The sequence below is a fragment of the Mus musculus genome, chromosome 2, assembly GCF_000001635.26.
Source record: "Mus musculus strain C57BL/6J chromosome 2, GRCm38.p6 C57BL/6J".
NCBI classification, from domain to species: domain Eukaryota; kingdom Metazoa; phylum Chordata; class Mammalia; order Rodentia; family Muridae; genus Mus; species Mus musculus.
The window spans coordinates 16,668,203-16,681,077 of record NC_000068.7 but is presented as its reverse complement, the minus strand read 5'-3'; the positions used below and the strand labels follow the sequence as shown (position 1 = coordinate 16,681,077).

The 12,875-nt window shown below is 38.4% G+C and overlaps 1 protein-coding gene across 2 annotated transcripts in view; it reads right to left on the bottom strand.

Moving 5' to 3' along the window:
* The window catches only part of Plxdc2 (plexin domain containing 2), a 405,393-nt gene that overhangs the window by 80,055 nt on the left and 312,463 nt on the right, over positions 1–12,875 (bottom strand). For both annotated transcript variants that reach the window (XM_006497531.3, NM_026162.6), the window contains exons 8-9: positions 11,489–11,584; positions 11,174–11,255 (exon numbers count right to left, since the gene is read on the bottom strand). In XM_006497531.3, the coding sequence (XP_006497594.1) occupies positions 11,174–11,255; positions 11,489–11,584 (178 nt within the window). The remainder of the gene's footprint in view (positions 1–11,173; positions 11,256–11,488; positions 11,585–12,875) is intronic.

The following is a 12,875-nucleotide window of genomic DNA, read 5'->3' as shown; positions in this document are numbered from 1 at the left end:
CCTAGTCCGCATCTCTTTGCCTGCTGCCTGGGAATTCATGAGCGTGGCTGCAGACTTGAACTGAGAACCTCCCCTCATCAGCAGAAACGAGGCCCCATTTCTCCCAAGTGGGCTTTGACTTCTCTCTTCAGATACTCCATAAGGTTTTTCTGTCTATAGTTTGGAGTCTAAACTCTGTCCTTGTTACCCCCACCGTTACCTCTCCATTTGTGTCTCTTTCTTTCTAATTATTTTATTTATTTCCCAAATACTACCCCCCTACTAGTCCCCCCTCACACAGCATTAACAACTTTTAAAATAAAGTCCTTATTTCCCAGCAATCCATCTGTATTTCTCTTGAACTCAGCCTCCATTGAAACCACTCACTAACAGTTTTAAGGGAAGACCCAGGGAGGGAAAGTGGACAGGGGTGGTGGGAGAGGGGAATGTGATGTGTTATTGGGCAGGGGGAAGGACTGAAGCTCTGAGGGCCAGCAGAAAGAAAGGAAACAGGCAAGATCAAGAGGTAGGATGTTGGGGACAACCCTCCAGAACATACCAGAGACCTGGGAGGTGAGAGACTCTCAGAAATCAAAAGGGGGACCTTAGAGGAGATGCCCTACAGTGGGGAGAGGGAACTTGTCGAGCCTACCACCAGCAGAAAATCAGGGTGTGAAGTGAGGGATGGGTTGCCATCCCACAATCAAAACTGACCCATAATTGTTCCTGTCTGAAAGAATTGCAGGGGTGGAAATGGAGAGGAGCCTGAGGAAAAGAAGGTCCAGTGACAGGCTCAAAGTGGGATCCAACTCAAGGGGAGGCCCCAAAGTAATAGCACACTATTACTGAGGCTAGGGAGCGCTCACAAAAAGGGCCCTATCATGATCCAATAAGCATCTTGAAAGAGTCAGATGCAGATATTTGCTCCCAATCAATGGATAGAAGCTGCTGACCCCTGTGGTTGAATTAGGTAAAAGCCGGAAGAAGCTGAGGAGGAGGAGGACCCTATAGGAGAACCAGACACTCCCTACCCAAATCTATCAAACACTGGACCACCAACCAGGCAGCAGCTAATATGAGACCCCCAACACATATACTGCAGAGGACTGCTGGGTCTGTGTTTAGTCAGAGAAGATGCATCTAACCTACAAGAGACAGGAGGACCCAGGGAGTTTAGAGGTCTGGTGAGATGGGGAGTTGGGGGTGGGGACATCCACCTGGAGACAGGGGGTGGGGAGTAAGTATGGAATGTGGAACAGTCATAGAATGGAACAGAAGGGGAATAAAATCTGGAGTTTAAAGTAAGTAAGTAAGTATATATATGATAAAAACAGTTCTTATAAAGGGGTTTAGACTAAAATAAAGTAAAATTTCAATTTACTACCTATATGTATTGGACTCAAAGTATTTTATCGTGGTTGTAATGCATTTCTACAAGTGCAATGATTCCTTTAGGAAAATCAATGGCTACTTTAGTAGCAATAATTCTTTGAAAATTCAGAACTAAGATATGTTCCAATGATTTTAATGAATTTATTTACAATATACAAGGTTGGTCCAGAGCATCCTCTTTTTGAAGTCAAGCTCTTCTTCAGGAAATGCTATTTACAAAATATTTTCCTGATATTAGCACTTTTTGAGGTGGTTTCTCATATCGAGCCTAGATCAACTTCACACTCCAGATGTTCTTGTCTTAGCAGCTTCCACAAGGTGGAAATGTTGGTGAGTGCCATAGATCTGATGTTTTGTGATAAAAAATAACCTGACAAAAAGTAACATAGGGAATGGAGATGCCCGGGATGAGGGAGCACCCTCTCAGAGGCAAGGAAGAGGGGGAATAGAGTGAGGAACTGTGCAGGGGGCACTAGGAGGGGAGCAAGAGCTGGAATGTAAATAAATAAAATAATAAATTAAACAAAAACCAACTTTGGGGTAAAGGGTTCCCCCCTCTCACAATTACAGGAACAACACTGCTGGGAATTTTAAGGTGGCTGTCACTTAAAGCAACTTTCTACATTCATAGCCAAGACTATGGATGAATGTGTGCATGCCTCCAGGACTTAGTTTGCTTTTCTGCTCTTATATTATTCAGTACCTCAAGTCCAGGGAATTTTGTTTCATACAGTGGTCTGGACTTTCCCATATCAATTAACACAATCAAAGCAATCCAATACAAGACATGGCCATAGGTCAACCTAACCTAGAAATCCATTGAGACTCTAGGCCCAGGTGATTCTAGACCCTATCAAGTTGACAAATGAAGCTACCAATAACCTGGCTAACAGCAAATATTTTTACTTGCATAATTTGTTTCTGTGTAGTAGGTCTCACTTTCAAATTAGGAATCACTGTTTCACACAACTTGAGCAAAACCATTAAGAAAAATATAATTATATTTTTAATATTAGCCATCATTTCCACCATGTTCTCATACCATCTCAGATTACATAAAGATGTGTATTACAAAGCTGAGTTTCTAAGCTGTTTCCAGGATCCATTACTAGGAAGCAAATGGACTTGCATTTTGACAGTCTCTGTATATGTTCTTATCTAACATTAACAGCTGACAAAGTCAGAAATTTGGGGTCACTTGGATTTAAAACATGTTGAAAACAAATATGTCTTGGTTACACATTATTCTGTCCTGTACTTATTGTTAATTGTGTCACTATGCACTCACCCTCACATTCAGGCTGGCTTCATCAAGGCCACACTGCTAGGCCCCATTCCAGCAGAGATATGGGTGTTTTCACTCTTTTGAAAAGCTCTGGAATGCTCCCTTAATTCTAGCATCCTCCTGAAATTTGTCTGGATAGACAGGTATGTCCAGATGTACTAGAAAGGCAAATGTATTGAATAGAGAATACACTACAGTCCCAGTCTGTACTGTGTCTACTGTAGTCTCCACTTCTAGACATAAGAACAACTTACACATCATCATTGGCTATATATCATTAAAACCTCATGGTTATTTGATGTCTTTGAAAAAAAGATGACATCTGTTCTCTTTCCTGTCTAAGTTGTCCAACCAAAGTTTACCATGGAACACCATAACTGGTGTTTATTGAAAGATTTTGTTGTATCTGATATATCAACAAATATGTAACTCCTATATTAGGAAAGTTTTTACAATTATAAATAGAGTCATATTTCCTATCATGAACCAGGCATACTGACTTTTTATACTGAAAATCATAAAGATTTAAGCAATGTTAATATTAATTATTTTGAAGACATTGAAGAATACTGTTGCTGTTCTAGATCTAAGAGAACAGCAATGGCTTGTGCTGTAAGATCTAGAATCAACAAATGCGACCTCATAAAACTGCAAAGCTTCTGTAAGGCAAAAGACACTGTCAATAAGACAAAAAAAAAGGCTACAAACAGATTGGGAAAGGATCTTTACCAATCCTAAATCAGATAGTGGACTAATATACAATATATATAAAGAACTCAAGAAGATGGACTACAAAAAAATCAAATAACCCTATTAAAAATGGGGTACAGAGCTAAACAAAGAATTCTCAACCGAGGAATACTGAACAGCTGAGAAGACGGTACAACCACTCAGGAAATCAGTCTGGCGGTTCCTCAGAAAATTGGACATAGTACACTGGAAGATCCAGCAATACCTCTCCTGGGCATATACCCAGAAGATGTTTCAACTTGTAATAAGGACACATGCTCCACTATGTATGTTCATAACAGCCTTAATTATAATAGCCAGAAGCTGGAAAGAACCCATATGTCCATCAAAAGGAATGGATACAGAAAATGTGGTACATTTATACAAAGAGTACTACTCAGCTATTAAAAAACAATGAATTCATGAAATTCTTAGGCAAATGGATGCATCTGGAGGATATCATCCTGAGTGAGGTAACCCAATCACAAAAGAACACACATGATATGCACTCATTGATAATCAGATATTATCCTAGAAACTTAGAGTATCCAAGATACAATTTGCAAAACACATGAAACTGAAAAAAAAGGAAGACCAAAATGTGGATACTTCATTCCTTCTTAGAATGTGGAACAAAATACCCATGGAAGGAGTTACAGAGACAAAGTTCGGAGCTAAGACAGAAGGAAGGACCATCCAGAGACTGCCTCAACAGGGAATCTACCCCATATACAACTACCATACTCAGACACTATTGCATATGCCAGCAAGATTTTGCTGACAGGACCATGACATAGCTCTCTCTTATGAAGCTATGCCAGTGCCTGGCAAATACAGAAGTGGATTTCTGTCATCTATTGGATAGAACACCCTGAATGAAGGAGCTAGAGAAAGTACCCAAGGAGCTAAAGGGGTCTGCAACCCTATAGGAGGGGCAACAATATGAACTAACTAGTATTCAACACCACCCCCTGCCTCCACAGAGCTGATGTCTCTAGTTGGATATGTAGCAGAGGATGGCCTAGTTGGCCATCAATGGGAGAAGAGGCCCTTGATCTTGTGAAGATCATTTGCCTCAGTATAGGGGAATACCAGGGCCAGGAAGCAGGAGTGGGTGGGTTGGGAAGCAGGGCAAGGGGAGGGTATAGGGGGATTTGGGGATAGGATTTGAAATATAAATGAAGAAAATGTCTAAGAAAAAAGAAAGAAAGAAAGAAAGAAAGAAAGAAAGAAAGAAAGAAAGAAGGAAAGAAAGAAAGAATATTGTTGCTAGAGCCCCAGAAATCTTCTCAGAAAGTATGTGTTCTCAGAAAGTATGTGTTGCTTCCTCTTCTCTATAATTCACTCTACAAACCAACAAGAAAATAGCTTCCAGAGCTACATTTATAAAATATAACAAAATCACTCCCCTCCTCTCTAAGTGTTTAAACCCAAAGGCTTTCTGTTAGCTGGAGAATAAGATCCCCCTGCCCCATACTAAGCAGCCCTGATCTCCCATAAGTCTACTTTCTCTCCCTACTCAGCTTACAATGGGGCTGCATTTTTGCAACAATCAAGTCTGACCCATCAAGGCTATTCTGTTTGAGGTAAACATGCCTTTCACCCTGCTACAGTTGGTGCGTTTTACTTCCCTCTAAAGGTCCTTCCTGGCCAGGTAGTCACAGCAACTCCCACCTTTTCAATTCCAGTAAGACACTTCTCACCATCAAAGTCCCATGTACTTATTAATTAATTTACTTTCTAGTTTACTAAATTAAACTTTGAGCTCTACAAGAGCTATGGCTTTGATCAGTACTTGACTATTGTGACTTCTCATTGTTTAATCAGTGCCTGGTTTGATAAGGTAAGTAGTGTGCTATAAAATAAGCAATTATTTTAATCATCAAAATATATTTTAATTAAAAGCTTACTTTTGGATGAGGATACCTGATCTGAGGGTAAATATCTCCCTAAAGGTGCAAAAAGGAAAGTGGGACAGGGGGCCTAGCAAACACAGAAGTGGATGATCACAGTCAGCTATTGGATGGGTCACACGGTCCCCAATGGAGGAGCTAGAGAAATTACCCAAGGAGCTAAAGGGAACTGCAACCCTATAGGTGGAACAACAATATGAACTAACCAGTACTTGGGAGCTCTTGTCTTTAGCTGCATATGTATCTAAAGATGGCCTAGTCGGCCATCACTGCAAAGAGAGGCCCATTGGACTTGCAAACTTTATATGCCCCAGTACAGGGGAACGCCAGGGCCAAAAAGGGGGAGTGGGTGGGTAGGGGAGTGGGGGTGGGTGGGTATGGGGGACCTTTGGGATAGCATTGAAAATGTAAACGAGGAAAATACCTAATTAAAAAAAAATGTGCTCTAGGCTCTGTAGACAGTTCTAACAACTTTGAAAAAAAAAAAAAAAAAAAGAAAGTGAGACAGGAGTGGGTTACAAAGAAAACACCAAAAACAAATGTTTTCTCTTCTGCAGAACCTAGTTTTAAAATACATATTATATTTATGAACCATATATATATATATATATATATAATGTATTAATATTGATACAAACACATAAATATTATGTGACATGAAAGGAAAAAAATATTTGGGAAGAAAGGTGATCAGCACATTGAATAAGGGGGTAAAATTGGGTATCAGGCATAAATTTGAGGAAAGTACAATGATCTATATACATAAGAAGATGATAATGAAACTATTATTTTACATGGCTAACTTTAAAAATCAAATAAAAATTAAGTCAGTAGAACTCTTTTCTTAAAATGTTTTATACATCTGCTCTCCCCGCTCTGTTTGTTTCTCCTATCATAGCTCCCAATAGCACTAATTCTATTCACTCTACACGTATTTGTTCAAAGACTGTCTCCCAATTACAAAACATAAATTCTATTAGTGAACTGAATCTCTCTCTTTTTCTCTTTTTCCCCTACTCTCCCTCCCTATCTCCCTCTTGCTCTTCTCTTTTCCTCTCTTCCTCCCTTCTCCTCCATCCCCTCTGTCCTACTCAATACATAGTCTTGTACAGGAACTTAAACAGAGACTTTATTCTTGACTATGTGACATAATGATACAGTCTAAAATTAAAATGATTAACTCAAATTCTCTCAATTCACCTAGAGGGAATAAACACACTTCTCCTCATAAAAACATGAGCTAAGTATTTCCATAAAATTCTTTCAATACCAGATCTCCTTATGTGCACTTGTAATGCAAATCCTCTTAGACATTGGGCCAGCCCTGGCATATATTTCGTCTTAATTTTTGCTTCCTCAAAGTGGAAATTAATGGAAATAAACAAAACAATTAAATTAATTTTTTTTGAGCAAGCTCAATTTGAGAGTTGAGTAATTGCTAGTTGCTTATTACCAGTGTAGGCTTAATGAGCACAGGCAAGAAAGAAAGAATAGTGGGATCAAACAATCAGAGACATTTGTGCTACTTAATCTAACACATCCCTTGTTTTGTTTAGTGTTCTTTTTTTTTTTTTTCATAAATGTACCAAAGTCTGCAGAAAAAATGCTGGAAAGCAAGACCGAGTTTAGAAGCTTACAGGTCTATGGAGAAATTAGTAAAATGCAGTGGGGAAATTAGCATAAATAAAAGGCAATGAGCCATAGTTAAACCAATTAATGAGAGCCATTTTGGAATGTACATAACTGGGTTGCTCAAAAGTAAAACTGAATCTGATATTTTAAATCTGAGCTCCATATTCGACACGATACTAGCCAGTAACATGTAGAAACACGTACTTGTGGTGTTCGGAGTCAGCAGAATCCCGTGAATCACTACCTATATCACATTTGCTATGTCGTAAATATCATGCACAGGTCTTAGGCATAAGACCTCTCTCTATATGCCATTTTGAAAAGTCATCCAATTTTCTTGCAGCATCAAGGATGTACCTGTTTAAAATTAGCTTGCTTAACACATCCAACTGTCAGATGCAAGCAGACCAGGTGAGCTAGAAAGATCCAAAGCTGGAAGTCACAGAGATTAAAATTCAATGCCCAGACTTATCACTTACCAGGCTGGAAACCTCAAAGAATTATCTTAGCAAAAGCACCTTGGCTTCCTCTGACAATGAATTCCTTTAAAATGTACTCTTAAATATAATACTGGTAAATACTTCAGCATCCTATCTGGCTGAGCAATCTCTCAAAAAAATGAAAAATCTAACAGTCGAAGCAGATTTCAACCTGTGGGTATGCTTTGCCTGAAAATTGCTTTCTTCAAATTTAAAATATGTATTTCAACAGAATGAATATTTTAAAAGCAGTTAACATTAGGTATGTTTCTAGTCAATATTTCAAAATATTCATTTACTTAAACATTATTTTAGGCAGAAATTGTAATTATCCAAAATTGATACATGTCTGCTGTCCTACTATGTAGAAAACTGATGCAGAATGACAGAGTGTTCAAGACTACCCCAGGTTACAGTGTAAGACCCTATTTCAAATAACTAACCAAAACAAAACCATCATAGCTGATAAGGGCCATGAACTTGTATTGCTTTCCCACAGAACTTCTGGCCTTAGGAGTAGAGAATCTCTTATCTCGGAACATCCTTAAGTCCCCGAAAAACCTACACATGACTTATTTATCCAGACTAATCATAATTTATTAATTAGACAATATAATATCAATATATTTATAGACAATGGAGCTAAAGGGAAATATTATACATGGTCTTTACCATTAACACACCTGCAAAGGATATGAACAAATGTGCTAATACCAGCAACCCTTACCCTAATGGTAATGCTTTGGGATGGCTTGATCTTGAAGTAGCTATGAATGTGGTTGGTAAGTATCTTTCACTTAATTGCTTTTAGCATTTTTTACTTCACAAGTCAGTATCTAAACAAATTTTGAATAATTTCTGATATGCTTGTGAACTTTACAAAATCTTAGCAAATATATATATATATATATATATACATATATATATATATATACATATATGCACCAATCTTTGATTTATAGTGGCTCTGCCCACTCTACATATATAGCTCAGTTAAAATCTGCATTGAAAAATGTTAACTGTCTGTCTGCTTGGTTTTTCATTATTTGAAATTCATTTCTCAAAGGAAATGCCTGGTACAACATGTTCAATTGAAAACAAAACTAATGTTCTCATAAACAATGCTCTAGCTGCAATTATGCAGTGGTTATTCTAAAGTTAGCCAGTTAAAAATGGAATGCCCAACACTGGAGAGAGAAAACTTACGGAATCTACCTCCAGTACAAAGACAGGGCACCAAGTGGAGGGATGGGGTTGCCATCCTACAGTCAAAACCACTGACTCAGATTTGTTCATGTCTAAAAGAATTGCAGGGACAAAAACAGAGAAGAGACTGAAGAAAAGGAGGTCCAGTGACTGGTCCAAATTGGGGTCCATCTCAAGGGGAGGCTCCAATGTCTGACACATACTGATGCTATGATGTGCTTACAGATAGGAACATAGCATCCTCTGAGAGGACCAACAAGCAGCTAACTGAGACACATGCAGATACTTACACCCAACCAATCGGCCCAACCATAAGTGACCTCTATCGTTGAATTAGGGAAAGGATGGACAAAGCTGAAGAGGAGGGCAACCCCATAGGAAGACCAATAGTCTCAACTAACCCAGACTTGAGATCTCTCAGACACTAGGCCGCCAATCAGGCAGCATACATTAGCTGATAAGCCCTCAACACATATACAGCAGAAAACTGTCTGGTCTGGCCTCAGTTAGAGAAGATGCACTTAACCCTTGAGAGACTTGAGGCCCAAGGGAGTGGAGAGGTCTGGTAGGTTGGAGATGGGGGTAGGGTGGGGAGTGAGGACATCCTCTTGGTAAAGGGGGAGAGGGTGGGCAGGGGTGGAGGAGGAATGGAATGTGGAATGTGGAAGGGCAGACCAGGAGGAGGTAATGAATGAACTGTAAAAAAAATAAATAAAAGTAATAAAATGAAATAAAAATTTTCTTATTGTCATGAAATTGTGCATTCTCTTTATTCCTTCAGTAATATTTAACATGTCTTTTAACATGCTTTTAGCATGGTAGAAATGCTGCAGCAAACGAATGAAGAGACAGCATCTGTCCTCTATCTAGCAAGCCACTAAGCAACATCATCCGGAGGGGGAAGTTGACTTTTTATAGACTCTTAAGGATGGAGGCTGTAACTCCACCTGGGTGCAGGGCTCCTGTTCTTCATTACTGTTTGTCAAGTACCTTGGACATACTTGATGTGCACAATGGTTCAATGAACCAAGTGACTTCTTTTTTTGTTTGTTTGTTTTTTGTTTTTTGTTTTTGTTTTTGTTTTCAAGACTGGGTTTCTCTGTAGAGCCCTGGCTGTCCTGTAACTCACTTTGTAGACCAGGCTGGCCTTGAACTAGAAATCTGCCTGCCTCTGCCTCCCAAGTGCTGAGATTAAAGATGTATGCCACTACACCTGGCCCAAGTGACTTCTTAGCAGTCTTCTGTATTAATCTTCTACAGCCGTGCATACTGGGTAACCCCAGTGGTCAATTTGCTTGGATTTAGAATCAACTATGAGACATGCCTCCAGGCTGGTTGGAGAGGGTATTCCCAGGAATAATTAAAAGTGGGGTGATAAGCCTGCCCTGGCACTTAGGATCTTATTAAAATCATGGTTGCTTTCCTGCTTGCCTTTGGGTTTTGTGGTGAGGAATGGACCCTATTGTTTTTTCTGTTGTTACCATGAAATCCAAGCTTCTTTTGCCTTTGGTCATACACAAAGGGAAGCTGCTCTCTAATAATACCTAGGCCCTCAGAATCATACTTGGACTACTGGGACATTCAGCATCATAGACAAAATGGCTGGATTCTCTGCTCCTTTAACATTGGACATCCAAAGTGGAACTCCCTAGAGCTCTATTGCATAAGCCAATCTAATACAGCCCTTTTTATAATTTATATTCATTCTCATCATTTGTTCTTCTGGAGAACTAATGCATTCTGCTTTCCCCAGAAACAAACCATTGAGCTGCAATCCTCCTTGAGTCAGCTCAGTCTAACTAGTTTATACAAGTTTGTGCTCGGAGTATGTCCATCCATTATTTTGAGGAGCAGCAATCTGCTTTCAGTGTCAAATATATCTCACACTCTCCAGCTTCTTTAAAACCCCTGAGATTAAACAATCTTCTTTACCTCTGAAGAAAAACAGTAAATATTTTTGACACAAGTAACCTACCCATTTTAAATTTCAAGTCAATTAGAGTACAAGGTTAAAGGGACACACACATTCCAATCATAGGATGGCCAGGTGATGTCAACTTCAGCCACCATTAGAACTATTGACTAGTGACCATTCAGCTACTTGATAGGAAAATTTTAAGAATTGTATTTGATTACTGAAATATATCACTGCTGTGGAAAACATAATTCATGCCATGTTTTCTGTAGAATAAGGGATGAAATTATGATCCAAGGTTTAGCACGTTCATCAATCCCTATAGAGAATTATACATCTATATCAGGTTCTGGTCTTATAGACTATGGGTAATCTTCGTCATATTAATCATTTGACAAAAGAATATATTGAAATCTCTTTTTCAAGCACATTAGTTTTACATGTTAGCCTGTCTAATTATGCCTATATGTTCATATCTAATATCTATCTATCTATCTATCTATCTATCTATCTATCTATCTATCTATCTACATGTACACACACATATTCACACTGATGCAATACAGGATTTATCTCTTAGTGTTTATAGGGAACAAGTCTTTCTGAAGTTATAAAATATGGTATTTATAAATCATTGCTTTACCTTTGAAGTTTGCTGCACCAACTGCAGTTGAAACCAATCTGCGAGGACACACAAGGGCCACAACCATTGAACTGGAGACATGCTAAGAAACAGGAGAGCACAGAGTCATCAAGGCTCACTGACAGTGAGGAGGGGAGAGGCCACACTAAGACCACATCTGTCCCTGTGCACACCCAGGGTCAGGAGCCTCATGTTGGCCAAGCATGACTAGGACTATGTGCTGAACACAATAATTATAACTCCAACTTATTAAACAGACCAGATTGTCAAACTTGAAAAATATTCTTCCCATCTCACTCTCTGAAATTGACTTACTGGGAAGTGGAGTCATCTCCACAGCTGAGATGTTGGTAATTTTGGACATTTGTAGTTCTACTCGGTGATATTCATAAATTGTTCTTCTTCGAACATCTATAAAAATAACAAGAGGAGGGTCAGCTTTGAACATTTCTCCAGTTATAAGCAAGAACATTTTAATAATAGACAAGCAAGTGCTACCCATTCCTGAACAAAGCCACATCAGCTTTAATTGTTTCATTTTGCCATTGGAATTCTATGGGTCAAACCCTTCAAAATATGGAAACCTATCAAGGATCCTCTAAGGTCATGCTTGTGGAGGTAGAGTGAGTGGGAGGCCTGCTCACTCAGGGAAATACTATATGTATCAATCTGTACTTCCCACATCATTGTTAAAAGACACTTTTGGTTATATATGTATAGTATATAGGGGTTTAATTTTGTAATTATCTTGTTCTTCACTGACTTTAAATTGAAGCTGTCCTAGGTAGGAAAGTATATGTATTTTATTCATTATGTCACTCATTGAAAAGCTCGTCCTATTCATGAGACTGGAAAACAATGTTTAAAGACACTAATCAAATTAATTTATTTTTGGTATAATTGAAAGAATCCTATATATTCTCTTCAATCATTAATAACCGAGGAAGGAAAAACTTCCTCCGTCATCAGAAAAAAATAATTACTTCTTGATGTACATTTCCTTGAAGTAAGGAATCAGATCATCACCTTTTGTCTTTAAGTTGTAAAGAAAAGGAAATGACTGCATGGCTGTTCATTTTTTCTTTTTGTCTCTGTAGAATACATTCCTGATATATTTCTTTCCTGTGTGTTTTGCACACAAGTGGGAAATGCCCATCATATTCACTGATTTTAACACTGTTCATTCATATTCTGCTCTGGAAACCTCAGCTAGTGGCAGTGGTGAGGATGGTGATTCAATTGCCTGTACAGTCATCAACTATTTACAGGAGATGATTTTAACAAGGCTAAAATTAATGAGAATCATTTTGTTTGGTGACCTGCCAGTCAAGGACAATTTCCAAATGGTTGCTTCTGTCACATTTGAGAGAGGACTCTGTTAAAAAAAACAACTCATTAGGGATTTACTCCTTGGTTGGCCCTGCCAAAGCTGGTAGCTTTTATATGGTTTCAAAAATGTATTTAGCTCATGCGTCTTCAAGAAAATAAGCCACAATAAATGTTTATTCCTTCAATTACTATCTTATAATTTTTTTTAGAAAAATTTAAGTTTGACTATAATACTTATAAATGAATGGCCTTTACAAATTAGAAAACAAAATAAAGTTTTACAGAGTAACACCAAGAGAAAACACAGTTCAGCGATGGAGATATTATGGCAATATGATTCAATGTGCAAATGTTGTACTGTTGGCTTAAGAAA